The sequence below is a fragment of the Schistocerca cancellata genome, chromosome 8 (assembly GCF_023864275.1).
Source record: "Schistocerca cancellata isolate TAMUIC-IGC-003103 chromosome 8, iqSchCanc2.1, whole genome shotgun sequence".
Classification (NCBI taxonomy): domain Eukaryota; kingdom Metazoa; phylum Arthropoda; class Insecta; order Orthoptera; family Acrididae; genus Schistocerca; species Schistocerca cancellata.
In genome coordinates, this window is record NC_064633.1 from 280,773,394 (window position 1) to 280,789,157 (window position 15,764).

General features: G+C 48.7%; 1 protein-coding gene across 1 annotated transcript in view; it reads right to left on the reverse strand.

Annotated features, from left to right (window-relative positions):
• LOC126095736 (proteasome subunit alpha type-1) overlaps positions 1-15,764 on the reverse strand; it is a 34,655-nt gene that overhangs the window by 6,677 nt on the left and 12,214 nt on the right. Inside the window, exon 3 of the mRNA XM_049910504.1 lies at positions 563-722. Within this exon, the coding sequence (XP_049766461.1) occupies positions 563-722 (160 nt within the window). The remainder of the gene's footprint in view (positions 1-562; positions 723-15,764) is intronic.

Genomic DNA, 15,764 nt, shown 5'->3' on the forward strand with positions numbered 1-15,764 from the left:
GACCACACACTGCGTTGGCAAACTTCCTCCATTTATGTCTTCAGCTGCCATGGACTGTGTGTGTGTGTGTGTGTGTGTGTGTGTGTGTGTGTGTGGGGGGGGGGGGGGGGGGGGGGGGGAGGCTATTTTTGACAAAGGCCTCGTTGGCCAAAAGTTTATTTTGTGACAGCCTTTTTGTTGTGCCTATCTGCAACTCAGCATCTCTTCTATAAGGTGAGAAGCAACTTCTTTTACTCTGTCATCTTAATTCCCATGAGCTAAAATGACAGGTGGCAGCAACATATGTGTCATGGTGCAAGTGTAGGTGGCTGCTCGAGCTTTACCCAAGCGTCATGGTCTGGTTTTATTCAAAATTTCAATTCCCAAGGAACACCGTGGTTCTCCAGATTCCAAATTTATTAAATTAGGACTGTAATTCAAGAGTCATATGAGAATTCAGATTTTTTAAAAAGGTTTGAAATATGTGAGTAGTTAGGCTATTCTCATTTCCCACAAATTTTAAAAGAAAGTACTAAACTGGAACATTAGCCAAAGACAGAAAGTGTGTAATTAATGAACTTACGTCATAACCAGCAACAAGAAGACCCACTCCATACGGTCGTCGATCATAGCGTTGGGTGCATACTTGCATCTTGTTACCTATGTTTGCAATGAGACGACTGATGGCGAGTAAGGCATCATGTGAATATTTATGATTTAGACATTCATTTCTCATATAACGACTGAAAAATAAAGTAACATATTACTAGTATATGTCAGATCAAAGGTGCTAGTGAATGAATGAAAAAAGATGACAAGCATGAAACATGAAACAAAGTATTGTGCTTATTATGTAACTACTTATTATTCTATTTAATCATCAGAGTGTAAAACCTATGTACAAATATTTCCAAACAGGCTGCATATTACAGACTTCCCTATATACCAAAACAGACTGTGAGGCAGTAGGCTACAATGGTATACTCAAAGAGTCTTGCATTTACAACTCTTACGAAAAATAATCTATACCTAGCCTTTAAAATGGAATGGTAAACAGTCTGACTGCCCTAAGAATGGAAATTTTATTTAGTGTATTATACTGTTATAATCAGTTTACTTGTGGTTAGGGGCAGCATTCTTGACTAGTAAACAAAATGGAAGACTTTTGGTGCAAGGAGTCACCCATGTTCTGCCAATGGCCTTGTCAAAGAGAGTGCAGGAGTGGACAGAGCTTTGAGAAATCATCCTCCTCTTGGGGGCGGGAAACTGCCCCTTAAAGGTGGAACAATCAGCAAAGATAGATGGCATCAGGACATGGAAGGCAATGGAAACCACTGCATTAAGGACACACAATGTGTATCCACTGGACATATGGCTTGTAACTGAAAAAGTGTCACAATGGTCTCTCCAGTGTCAAAGGGTGGTTGGCTAGTTTGGAGTGAAAGGGACTACACTGAACAGCATGGTCATCAGTCCCTTTATCCGTTAACTGGCAAACCAGGAGCGGTCGTCGAAGGAAGGAGGCAAAAGGTAAATCCCGGGGAGCCTAAGTGTAACTAACACAATAAAAAAAAAACATACAAAAGCCCAGAAAAAAGACAGCACAGACAAGTTGTTAAAAGATCAGTCAAGACAAGGCATTAAAACCAAGAACAAAAAAGAATAAAGAGAACAAAAAGATGGAGAGGGTACAGGCCAACAATGGGCCACCGAGCAAGGGCCAACAAGGGACACCGGGGGGATTGGAGGGGAGGAACAGGAGAAGGGTGCCCCACTAAACCCTCAGACAGTCAATGATGCCATAAAACTCTACCTTACAGGAATTAATAGAAACCACCTTTGCAGGCAAAATGTATCACCAGATCAGCCACTTCAGTGTCATCTGCTAGCACCAGAGTTAGCTTGCCATGGTGATTAAGATGCCTCATCAATGCAGCCACATTAGGACAGTCTATGGGTAAGTGGGCCACTAACAGGCGGACTCCACATCCGCTGTGAGAGGAATCCTCACACCACAGAATGTGGCCATGGGACAGCCACGTGTGGCCATTGCAAAGTCAACAGAGGACAGTGGATTCCCTGGAAGAAGCACGCAGGTTGTGCTCTCCTTAATTGTCCTCAGTTTGTCTGGGAAGATCAGGGCAGACCGTTCTGAGTGACGCACCCACCGGAATGAGTGAAACACCCACTTCATCTTGGAGTGTACAGTTCAACAGGAATTTCTTGACAATAATCAGGATTGGACACCAGGGACCCCACTCATGTAATGTAGTAAGGATGTGGTGACACCATGTCGTGTCATAGGCCTTCTGGGGGTTGAAAAAGACAATGATGAGATGCTGACAACATGCAAAGGCCATCTGGATGTTGGACCCCAGGTGAATTACATTATCAGCAGTGGAGCGTTCTTTGCAAAAACTGCCCTGAGATGCAGCCAAAAGGCCCTGATACTCAAGGAGCCAACACAGCCGCTTGCTCACCACGCATTCAAGCAACTTACAGAGAACGTCGACAGGGCTGATTGGGTGATAAATGTCATCTCTAGGGGATTTGTACCCAGTTCAGTACCGGAACTATCGCAATGTCTTATCACTGAGATGGGAACTCACCCTCATTCCAGATCCAATTAAAGAAGGCAAAGAATGTAATGCTGACAATCCCCTGAGAGATGTTTCAGCATTTGGTTGTGGATGCTGTCTGGCCCTGATGCCACATCACGGCAATGGACTAGGCCACTGGAGAGTTCCTATTCACTTAATGGAACATTATATGGCTACAGGTGGTGGGTAGCAAGACATAAGCACATTCACTCCATTCACTGATTAATGAGCTTAAAGTTGAGACATTAGTTCACAGGTGCAAATGCACGAGCATAATGCACAGCAAACTGTTTGGCAAGTGTTGCGATCAGCAGAAATGGCACTATCTAAGGAAATACTTGATACACCTGCAAGGGACTGGAAGCCATAAAGGCATCTGATCTTTGCCCATATCTGTGATGGAGAGATACAAGAGCCAATGGCGGAAACATAGTGTTTCCAGGATTCTTGCTCTCGTCATTCATGCGGTAGCAGATACAGGCACGGAGTTGTTTAAAGGCAACAAGGTGCTCCAGTGTAGGGTGCTGCTTATGGTGTTAGAGAGCCTGCCTACAATCTCTAATGGCTGTAGCGATCTCCAGGGCCCACCACGGTACAGTCTCGGTGGGATCCTGAGGAAATGGGGATGGTTTTGTTGGCTGTCAACAGAATGGTTGCTGTTGCATGCTAAACAGCCACATCGATACCGCCTTATGATGGGGAGATAAGGACGACAGCAGAGGTGAACCCATCTCAGTCAGCATTACAGAGAACCCATCTGGGTGGCTGGTTGGTTTTGGGGTTTGATGGGGGTTAAACATCGAGGTCATCAGTCCCAAGTTAAAAACAGACATACTTGTAAAAGGCCTATACAGTAAAAGCATAACCTATGCACCCAGAGGGAGGGAACACCAAGGGGTACAGAGTTAAAATGAACACCGCAATAACACAAAATAGAGGACACTTAAAAGGAGCAGAGCAAATAGTTGACAAGAGTAAAACAGACTACAGTGGTCGATGGATCGGGTAAAAGGTCAACCACTCAACTACAAACGAAGAACCTCCAGCTGGAAAGTGTTGATTGAGGTACCAACACAACTTGTTACCATAAAAGACACTATTTTGGTATCCAAGTCACATTTAAAAGTTGCTGGAGTGCGTGTAGCCTGAGAAATCATGCGAGAGTGCCCACACTAGAGCGAGAGATAAAACCCAGCTGCACGGATAAAACGTAAAACTGAGTCAGCTACAGAGGCATCGTCACCGAGAATTAAAGAAAGTGCAGCTGGTAAATTAAAGGACTGCCGCAAGGGGGCTAAAAGGGTGCAGTCCATCAGAAGATGGACCACTGTCAGCCCTGCATCACAGTGACACTTGGGCGGGTTATCACGATGAAGGAGATAGCTGTGGGTCAACCGCGTATGTACAATTCGGAGACGGCAGAGAACAACTGAGTCCCTACGCGTGGCCCTCAAGGATGAGTTCCATACGGCCGTGGACAACTTGACCATGCGGAGCTTATTTGGCGTGTTCAAGACCGACCATACAGAGCTCCAGACATTGCGGACCTTGCGATGTAGGGCTGACCAGAGGTCTCTTTCCATGAGACCAAACTCCAGGGGTGGCCTGCTTGGCCAACCGATCAACACATTCATTTCCTGGAATGCCGATGTGGCCCGGGGTCCACACAAATGTCGCTGAACGACCATACTCGGCGAGAGCAGAAACAGCATCTTGAATACCGCACACCAAAGGGTCCCGAGAGAAACACTGGTCGAGTGCTTGCAATCCACTCAGGGAGTCACTGCATATGACAAATGACTCCCCAGGGCAGGAGGAAAGGTGAGAGCACGATAAAGAGCAACCAGCTCCGCAGTGAAAACACTGCTCTCACGAGGCAGGGAATGCTGCTCAACATAGTCGCCGTGGATGAAAGCAAACCCAGTGCGTCCATCGACCACAGAACCATCGGGGTAGACTACATCTGCATCGCGAAACGAGGCAAGAAGAGCCAGGAACTGTTGATGAAGACTGGCAGGTGGAACAGAGGACTTTGAGTCACATGACAAATCCAAGCAAAGCTGCAAGTGAGGGAGGGACCTAGGAGGGGTAGAAGAAGAGGGCCGGAAGGATGGAGGAAGGGGAAAGGACTCTAGTGTCGAGAGAAGGGAATGAATGCAGGCTGCGATCGGGAGACCCGACCTAGGCCGCCGTCGTGAGGAGGGGAGTGCAGAAGATGGAAAAAGGAGCCTGCGGTTTGGGTGGTCGGGTGAGCCATGGATGCGGGCGATGTACGACGCAAGCAACTGTTGTCAGCGGAATCGCAGGGGAGGGATTCCAGCTTCTACAAGAAGGCTAGTCATCAGACTAGTGCGGAAGGCACCTGTCGCCAGTCTGACGCCACAATGGACAATCGGGTCGAGGATCTGCAACGTTGAAGGTGCTGCTGAGTCGTACACCATGCTCCCGTAGTCGAGATGGGACTGGAGTAAGGCCTTATAGAGCAGTAGGAAGGTTGTTCGTGCAACCCCCCAAACGGTGTGGCTGAGGAAGCGAAGGATGTTGAGGTGCCGCCAGCACCATTGTTTAAGCTCACGAAGATGAGGTGTCCAAGTGAGCTGAGCATCAAACAGCATGCCAAGGAAGCGATGCGTCTCCTCAATACGAAGGAGTTCATTGGCAAGGTAGAGCTCTGGATGGAGGTGGACCGTTCGACGACGACAGAAATGCATCACACGGGTCTTAGAGGCTGAGAACTGAAAAACCTTGGTTGGATGCCCAAAATTGTACCTTATGGATAGCTCTCTGCAGCCGCCATTCAGTGACACTGATGCTTGGGGAACTGTAATAAAGACAAAAGTCATCGGCATATAGAGAGGAACAGATCGATGAGCTGACCGCAACCGCAAGACCATTAATCACCACCAAAAAGAGGGGAACACTAAGAACTGAGCCCTGCGGGACAGCGTTCTCCTAAATAGGAGCAGAGCTAAAATAAGTGCCAACTCTAACCCGAAAGGAGCGATTGGAGAGAAAATTCTGTAGAAAAATCTGAAGTGGGCCCCGTAAGCCCCATTCGTGCAGCATAGCAAGGATATGGTGGCACCAGGTGGTATCGTACGCCTTCTGAAGATCAAAGAAAAAGAGCAACTAGATGTTCTCGCCAAGTAAAAGCTGTACAAATAGCCAACTCTAGTGAGACTAAATTGTCGATCGCTGAGCGGCCGACGGAAGCCCCCCTGTTGCTGGGCTACAAGGCCCCGAGCTTTGAGGATCCACATGAGCCGCCGACTCACCATCGGTTCCGGGAGTTTGCACATAACGTTGGTAAGGCTGATAGGGTGATAACTATCAACCACCAGCGGATCTGCACCAGGTTTTAGCACCGGGATGGTAACGCTAACCTGCCAATGAGTTGGAAAACGCCCTCCGTCCAGATGCGGTTAAACAGGGCGAGTAATTCACCCTGACAGTGCGCCGAGAGATGGTGAAGATACTGGTTGTGAATTTGGTCTGGACCTGGAGAGGTATCGGGGCAAGCTGTAAGGGCACTTTGGAACTCCCATTCACTAAATGGGGCATTGTATCGTTCCCAACGGTGCGTGCGAAATGACAACTGCATACGCTCAGCCTGCTCTTTAATGGCGCGGAATTCTGCACTGTAGCCTACTGTCACAGAAATACTAGCGAAGTACTCTGCCAGATGTTTGGCGATGGCGATTGGGTCAGTACAAAGTGTACCCCAAAGAGAAAGGCAAGGGACAGACGCATGAGGGCGAAAGCCAAAAATGCGCCAAACCCGCGACCACGCCCGACATGGGGAGGTGCGAGAACCTATGGTGGCAACATATCGTTCCCAGCAGTCCTGTTTGCTCCGTCGGATTAACCGCCAAGCCCGGGCCTACAGCCGTTTAAAGGCAACCAAATTATCTAGGGAAGGATGATGCCGGTGTCGTTGCAAGGCTCGCCGGCGGTCCCGGACAGCTTCTGCAATCTCTGGTGTCCACCAAGGGACTGACTTACGCCTTAGGGTACTTTAAGAGCAGGGGACAGTTGCCTCGGCAGCAGAAACAATGGCCATAGTGACCTCGTCCACTGCCAAATCAATGTCACCAGGAAGTGGAGCAATGGCCATAGCAGCTAAGGTGTAGGCTGCCCAATCAGCTCCACGAAGAGACCATCGTGGCAGCTGGTCAGGGGGTTGGGACTGAAGAAGAGAAACCAGGATAGGAAAGTGGTCGCTACCACAGAGGTCGTCGTGAATCCTCCAACTGAGGTATGGAAGAAGACCAGGGCTACTAAGAGAGAGGTCAATGGCCGAGTATGTGCCATGAGCCAAGCTAAAATATGTGGGAGCACCAGTGTTAAGGAGGCAAATGTCCTGCTGTGCCAAGAGAGGCTCAACGTTCCTACCCTGGGCCGAGATATGGGCCCCACCCCATAAAGGGTGGTGGGCATTAAAGTCCCCCAAAAGGAGGAATGGCGGGGGGGAGCTGGGCGAACACGGCAGCTAGGTCGGCAAGAGGGACAACCTCATCTGGGGGAAGGTAGAGTGAACAGATGGGAAGCTCCATTCCTGCCCGGATTCGAACAGCCACAGCCTCGAGAGCCGTGTGAATTGGCTCTGGGGCACTAGGAACAGTGGCAAGAACATAAACACAGACACCGTCAGACACCCTGTCATATTCTACGCGGTTCTTATAGTAACCCCAGTAGCCACAGAGGGAGGGGGTCCGCCGAACAGGAAACCAGGTTTCCTGTAGGGCCAGACAAGTGGCAAGGAAGCGGCACAAAAGCTGTTTCTACTCAGCAAGGTGGTAGAAAAAACCATGGCAATTCCATTGAAGGACAATGGTATCCGACTGTGAAGACATGAGAGAACCTGGGGGGAGGGGGTGGGGGTAATAGGTTACGCCTTAGAAGTGCTCGCCGCCACCGATTACAAAGTAGCCTGATCAACCTCCATATGAGTTGTGGGTCGAGCAACATCTAGCTCCTCAGTGGGTGCTAGATTCTCCACATCATCTTCAGGTGCTGTGTTGAGCTCCTTTTCTGTCTCTATGACCTCCTCCTTTTGCTTTTTCTTCTGTTTGGTAGGGTCCCGTTTGTCCTTCGGTTTATCAGGCTGGGTGGGCTTTTCCGACCCAGTCTCATGGACCGAGGAAGACCTGGAAGCCCTACGGCCCTCAGGTGGTGGCTTTTTCAGCCACTGGCTGAAATCTGGAGGGGCAGTAACCGTGGAAGGGAGGGCACCAAGCGATCCCTTCCGTGCGAGGGGAGCCGGAGGCGGGCACTTCTCCGGCTCAGAGGTGGGGACTGAAGTCTCCAAAGAAGGAGAGGTTGTTACTCCCGATGTTGATAACAGGGGGGCAACAGAAGAGGGTGTTCCCCAACTACCTGGGGGGGCAGGAATAGACGGCCGGGCTGGAGGGCTCACAAAAAGTGGCTGAGCTCGGGGGCTTGTCGCCAGGGATGACGACATCGAAGCTGCTGCAGCAAACATCGATGAAATGCGCATAAAGTGAAGTCGGTCGTACTTGCGTTTGGCCTCTGTGTAAGCGAGCCTGTCCAAGGTCTTATTCTCCATAATCTTAGGTTCTTTTTGATAAACCGCACAGTCTGCCGAGCAAGGTGAATGTTTCTGTCTGCAGTTGACACAAACAGGGGGCGGCAAACACGGGACGTTGGGGTGGGAGGCACGTCCACAATCCCGACAGGTAGGGTTGGCGTCACATCTCTATGACATGTGCCCAAACCTCCAGCACTTAAAGCAGCGCATGGGAGGACAGACGTAAGGCTTAACATCACATTGATATATCATCACCTTGACCCTCTTGGGCAGGGTGTATCCCTCGAAAGCCAAGATGAAGGTGCCGGTGGCTTAACATAGACAAATGTAATGTATTGCGAATACATAGAAAGAAGGATCCTTTATTGTATGATTATATGATAGCGGAACAAACACCGGTAGCAGTTACTTCTGTAAAATATCTGGGAGTATGCGTGCGGAACGATTTGAAGTGGAATGATCATATAAAATTAATTGTTGGTAAGGCGGGTACCAGGTTGAGATTCATTGGGAGAGTCCTTAGAAAATGTAGTCCATCAACAAAGGATGTGGCTTACAAAACACTCGTTCGACCTATACTTGAGTATTGCTCATCAGTGTGGGATCCGTACCAGATCGGGTTGACAGAGGAGATAGAGAAGATCCAAAGAAGAGCGGCGCATTTTGTCACAGGGTTATTTGATAACCGTGATAGCGTTACGGAGATGTTTAACAAACTCAAGTGGCAGACTCTGCAAGAGAGGCGCTCTGCATCGCGATGTAGCTTGCTCGCCAGGTTTCGAGAGGGTGCGTTTCTGGATGAGGTATAGAATATATTGCTTCCCCCTACTTATACCTCCCGAGGAGATCACGAATGTAAAATTAGAAAGATTAGAGCGCGCATGGAGGCTTTCAGACAGTCGTTCTTCCCGCGAACCATACGCGACTGGAACAGGAAAGGGAGGTAATGACAGTGGCACGTAAAGTGCCCTCTGCCACACACCGTTGGGTGGCTTGCGGAGTATAAATGTAGATGCAGATGTAGACCCTACTATCTTTAGGTCCCCTGAAGACACGTCGTACAAAGTGCACACCGCGGCATTCCAGATTTGCATGGAGCTCATCGTCAGACTGCAACAACAGGTCACGACAAAAAAATAAGCCCCTGAACCATACTGAGACTCTTATGAGGCGTAATGGAGACTGCAATATCACCGAGCTTGTGACAATCAAGCAATGCCCGTGACTGTGCTGGGGATGCTGTCTGTATGAGGACTGCTCCAGACCTCATTTTAGACATGCCCTCAACTTCTCCAAACTTGTCCTCTAAATTTTCCACGAAAAAGTGAGGCTTTGTGGTCTCAAATGAGTCCCCATCTGTTCGGCTGTAAACTAGAAATCGAGGAGAATACATCGACTGCCGTTCCTCTCCTGGTGTGGATGGGGAAGGGAACGATTGGGTTTCATACTGTAAAGCATTGAACTTTCCTTTCTTAGAGACTCGTGCTTGCGCACTATTCGTATTTCATTTCATGGTGGTCCCACGAGCAGCTAAGGGAAGGAATGTCCACCCACAGACAGAGCCCCGCTTGCCTGGGTAAGCCTAATACAACCAGGGGGCGGCAGGTTCCCCAGAGGTCGCCCGCTAGCAACTACCTCAACAGCCATGCATCTCCTCGGTGCGCAGCACACCTTGAGATTGAGGGCTTTTTATAGAGGTTTATACCATTCTCGCGACCCAGGCAGTTAAGCCAAGATCCCCGGGTCTGTACCGTACAACATTTCACCATCACGCCTTACGGTGGTTGATGAAACACGCTCAGAGCTTATGGTACTGAGGACTGGTGGCGCTTCCCAGTCCCCAGCTCAGGGACCCCGGGGTCACCAAGCCCGTACCCAGCAACTAAATGCTGAGCCCCCTGAGGGGGAACCCATCTGGGCAGGGGTCCTGGGCTCCAGGGAGGCAATGCTAAGGGAGGGAGAGGAAGATTAGGAAGTGGTCACTACCACAAAGGTCATCATGGACCCTCCAGTGGATAAATGGTAGAAGACGAGTGCTGCAAAAGGAGCGATCAATGACCAAATAAGTTCCTTGTGCCAATTGACGTGTTTGGTAGCACTAGAGTTCAAAAGGCAAAGATTGAGCTGTGCCACTAAAGATTCCATGTCTTTACCATGACCAGTGATCACTGTACCGCCCCAAAAAAGGATTATGGGCATTGAAGCTGTCCAAGACTAGGAAAGGGGGGGGGGGGGGGGCGCTGAGAGAGTAATGAAGACAGTACACATCCTGGGACATGACATCATCAAGAAGGAAATGAACATTATAGATGGCGTCACAGCAGCCCCTTATTTAGAGGGCATGCACAACCAACAGGCAAGTTGGGTTGCCAACCTCCTTCAAGAAGTGCGGAGAGAAACATCGCCAGCAGATATAAATAATAACAGGCTTTCTAAATAAATGCGGAACTAGTTCACCAGAAAACATGTGACACTGTTCCACCAATCAGAACTCAAATGACTCATGTAGCACTCTGCCGACCTGAATTTATAAGCATGCCTGGACAGTCAGAATGGCAGTGTTTACCTACCGCTAGGAACAGCTCCAGCCAGTACTTACGCCGGCCCTAGCATTGTATACTCTCACCATAGCATTGGAGTAGCACGTTGTATTTTGTAACTGGAAGAGTAGATTTTGGTCAGTATTTTCTTCCATTGTCTTGTTTCCTTATCTGGTTAGCGAGCACAAGAGTCGTGGAGTTTTCTTGTTGTTCTTCCCTTTAAAACTTAGTGTATGACAAGAAGGCATTTATCTTTAATTAAAATAATGTATGTTCAAATTGACTGTTAGCTTTTTCCTGCTGACCACAGGACATTACAGTTATTGATGATTAGAATAAAACTTTCATTTTCAAACGAAATGGCATCCTCAGAGGAACTTCTTCAGTCCTTGATGGAAAATCTACAGCAGATTCAGGCAACACTCACAAGGTCAGAATTCTGCCCTAACTCCCCAGCATTGCAAGAGGTAGGCCATAGAGTCTATTCCACTGCAGGTAAATTGAACACTTGGCACCTCGCTCCACCAATGTTTCTGGCTTTCGATAGGTCTGTCAAAGCATGGTCAAATTATGTCAAACGGTTGGAACAACATTTAATGGTACATGTGATCCAAGACGAAAATCAAAGTCAGGCTTTTTTTAGCAACAGTTGGACCACAGGTGTATCGTTTGGTTCAACAATTGAACCCTGAGCAGTCCCCTCGTGATCTCTCATTTATCCATATTAAGGGCTGCCTTTTTGAGTACTTTGATGCACAAATATATGCCACCTCCGCCCATCAGAGTGTCTTTTCTTGTCAAAAGTCACTAGGTCAGACACCAACATTGCCTGCAAGCAGTCTTATGCCTCTTCGTTGATTTGCGATATGGTGGTGTTTCACGCACCAGATGAGGGTCTACGGGCTGATATTTTGAAGTTACAGGATCCATCCCTCAACACCTGTCTGCCGATCATTTGCGTGTTTGAATAATCTCACCGGCTACAACAACCGCGTCTTGATCCCGCTGTTTGCACATCTCGTCAGTTGCCTAGTGCCGAGCAGAAGTCTCGTTGATCCATTGGTCCATCCTGTGAAGGAAGACTTTCACCCAGCTTCCATCTTGTCCAGAATGTTTCTGGACTCACCAATAGTCAGAGTGCCCCCACCGGCGAGCAAGAAGTAAGCTTGCAGCCGAATGGGCCATATCGCCGTGGTGTTTCAGGCTTCGCAGAAATATCACATAGATGCCACACTTCCAGCTGACGCACAAGCTCGTCACGAATCATAACCTCTGGACCTGGAAGCCTCGCATTCCATTGACGGTCAAGTATTCTCCACCATTCCCGAGTCGGATGCCCGTTTCCTCCTTACCTCGGAGGTTGCACATATTATGTGTGGTCTTCCAAACTGATACAGCATCATCCATTTCTATTGTGGATGGTACCACATACCAATGCTTGGGCTCGCTGGCTTTATCCCTGTTCACTCGCGCTTTGCACAATTTTAGTAATCACTCTATCAGTTGACAGTGTTTTTTCCACACAAATCTCTTACAACAGTCGTTTCTTGGCCACTCAGTTTTTGGTGGTCAGATCCCCAGCGCTACTAACCTTCTGGGTGTGGACATTTTTGGTCATCTGGGTTTATCAGTGCAGTACGCGGTACTGGCGGTGTCGATTCCCTCATTGGATACCCTCCTTGCCTCATTGCTCAGCAAATACAAAACATTGTTCTCATCCTCCACACCTGGGGTGACGGGTTTCACCGCACCTGTTCAGCATCTTCCCTCTGCTGTTCTTTATTTTTTTAAGGTCCGCCCGGTCCCCTTTGCTCTCCACGACCGGCTCCAGAGGGAACTTCACCACTTACAAGACAAAGGCATCCTTTCTCCTGTCACACAGTCACTGGGTGATGTCTATTGTGACAGTCGAGAAGCCGAATGTTGCTTTACGCATATGTGGCAATTTTAAGGTCTCAGTCAATTCTCAGGCCGTCATCAATGCATATTATGTCCCATCGGTGGATGACATACTCACACGTCTTGCTGGATCAACCGTTTTCACCCAAACTGATGTGCGCAATGCTTATTTGCAGCTGCCGTTGTATGAGGAATCGCAGCAGAGCCTAGTCATCAATACACCATGTGGCCTTTTCTGGTGCAACCAACTCCCGTTTGGCATTGCCAGTGCCCAGGCTATTTTCCAACGTTATTTGAGATGCCTCACAAGTCAGGTACTCAGTGCAGCCAATTGTCTGGATGATGTCATCGTCTATGGCTCGTAAGCGGCGGACCTCGTGGACAAGCTGAATCAGCTGTTTCAAGTTTTTTCTGAGGCTAACCTACATTACTGGAAGGAAGAGAGTGACTTTTTTGTGCGAGAGATCAGTTATCTCGGCTTCATCATTGATGCCTGCGGCCTCCACACCTTTAAGGAGTATGTAGAGGTGATTCAAAACCTGCTTCCTCCCCCCAATGTGAAGCAACTGCAATCTGTCCTAGGTCAAATCAACTATTATTGGCATTTTATACCCCATGCCGCCGAGATTTCAGTGCCTCTGACAGGGCTATTGCACAACGGTGCGCGTTGGGTTTGGGACACAGTGTGTGAGCAGGCTTTCACATGTCCCAACTCTCTCCTGCCCTCCTTGTCTGGCTGCTTGCGATCCTTCCCTACCCCTCCTTGCCACCGCCGATGCCTCGGACTATGGCCTGGGTGCGGTACTCTAGCACATGGTCAATGGCGTTGAGAGACCGGTGGTTTTCGCATCCAAAAAATTGACCAACGCTCAAACCAGATACAGTCAAATTGAAAAGGAATCTTTGGCGCTGATTTTCACCCTGAAGATATTCTACATTTTCACGTATGGTTGTCATTTCACTCTGCAGACCGACCACAAACTTTTGGTTTCTTTGTTTCATCTGGGTGCTGCTGTGCCCACCCGGAAGGCACACTGCCTCCAGCATTGGGCGCTCTTCCTGATGACGTTTGATATTATCTATCGCACCTCTGAATGGCACACAAACGCCGATTTTCTGTCCCGGCAGCCTGCCGAGGTGGACCGCATGTTTGATGCCTCCCCCTTGATTTGTTTCATGTGGAACCAGACATGGACGCAGCTCTGGATGTGCTTCTGTTGGATGCAGATATGGTCCGGCGGGCCACCGCTCAGGATCAGGTACTGCAAGCTATCTGCTGCCAAATCGGTATGGGTTGGCTGACCAGCCGTTGCAGTGTCCGCAATGCAGAGGTCCAACATTTTTGGGATCATCGTGTTTGAGTGCAGAGGATGTCCCCAATTCCTACAGACAGGAGTGGTAGTGCAATGGGAAGACATATGTCCGAACTTCATATACCTGAAGCATCTCATCAGACAAGGAACACAGAGTTTTACATTACACTGGTAGAACATCACCTTGACCTTCTCAGGCAACATATCACCCTCGAAAGCCTAGATGAAGGCCCTGGTAGCAACTCTTATTTTTTCTTGGTTCCCGATGGACACAACGGATGAAGTGCACACCCCGTCATTCCAAGTTGGCCCGCAGTTCATTGCCACACTGCAAAAGAAGATCACAGTGATAAGTGATGCCCTGGATCATATTGAGACTTGTGGGGAGTGACAGTCACGGGAATGCCACCCAACTTTTCACAATAGAGCAGTGCCTGTGACTGGGCAAGAAATGACATTTTAATCAAGAGGAAACTGCTCTTCATCTCAGAGGTGGTTGCAACTTCCCCGTATTTGTCCTCAAGGTCTTCAACAAAAAGTAATGGCTTTGTGGCCAAAATGATGTCCCCCGTCAGTCCTGGTACAGACCATGTATTAGAGAGAGGATTTTGCTCCTTGCCATCTAGTCCTATGTTCTTCCCATGACGTGGCCACAGAAGGATTGCATTATGATCGTACTTCATTGCGCCAAATGAAACCTCTCCATACAAAGAGACTGCTGGGGCCATCTGACCACCAGTGGGAGAAAGCTTAAGTCGCTTCATGTGCGAACTATCTTTCATGGTAGCACCCACTCCGAACAGGGCTCTCCCCATGTGTGCCACCCAGCCACAGCAACAGCTTCCTGGCCAGTAATCCATTGTGGGGAGTACCTGTGCCCTCTTCATAAGGGCCACATACTCCATGGTAAACGTGGGGAGTGTGCAGCACAGGCACCAATAAAGCGATCCCTGTGGAGTCAGTGGGCTACCAGGGCCACATACTCCATGGCAAACATGGGCAGTGTGCAGCAAGGCACCAATAAAGCAATCCCTGTGGGGTCAGTGGGCTACCATCAAGCAGGTACTTGATGACCCCCCTCTCCCACAACAGAATGGCTACCATGCTGGGGTTTCAATGAACAACAGGAAGGAAGGGTGTCAGGCTGGAAGGGCACAGAGCTGGAGCATAAACCACAGAGGGCAACATCCCCTGCACGACATGCACTTCTGTAAAATTTGGAAAATCTGCCACGTCAAACCCAATAATGGGGACCATATAATCATAAATGGAAGGTGAAGATAGCACCAAGAGTGAGACCAGAAATCAAGCCAAAATCATGATCAAAGTCCAGGCCATCTGCCAGAAAGTCAGTGGAGGTAAGGGATAATTGAAGTGTAGGTTTGCAGTACAGTCAGAGGAAGTGGTGCTGCAACGGCAGGGGCCCCTTGGTAACCAAGCGCGCACTCACCGAAGAGCACTGAGAGCCGAGCCCCCCCCCCCCCCAGGGGAGTGGGCTTCCAATGGAGAGGTAACCATGATAAAATTATTAAACAGAGAATGAAAAGATGATCTTCTACAAGTCAGACTGTGGAATGTTGGAAGTTTGAATGTGATAGGGAAGCTACAAAATCTGAAAAGGAAAATGGAAAGGCTCAATCTACATGTGGTGGGAGTCAGTGGATTGAAATGGAAAAAGATAAGGATTACAGGCCAGATGAATATAAGTTAATATTAACAGCAGCATTAAATGGTATAATGGAGTAGAGTTTGCTATGAACAGAAATGCCCATCAGACTCAATGTGGATCTTTGCTTGCTAAACCTTTCTGGTAACTATTTCTGTCTGTCCAATTTCCGTGATTGCCCCTTTTCAGAGATGTCCATTCCTCTTCAACTGAATTGCC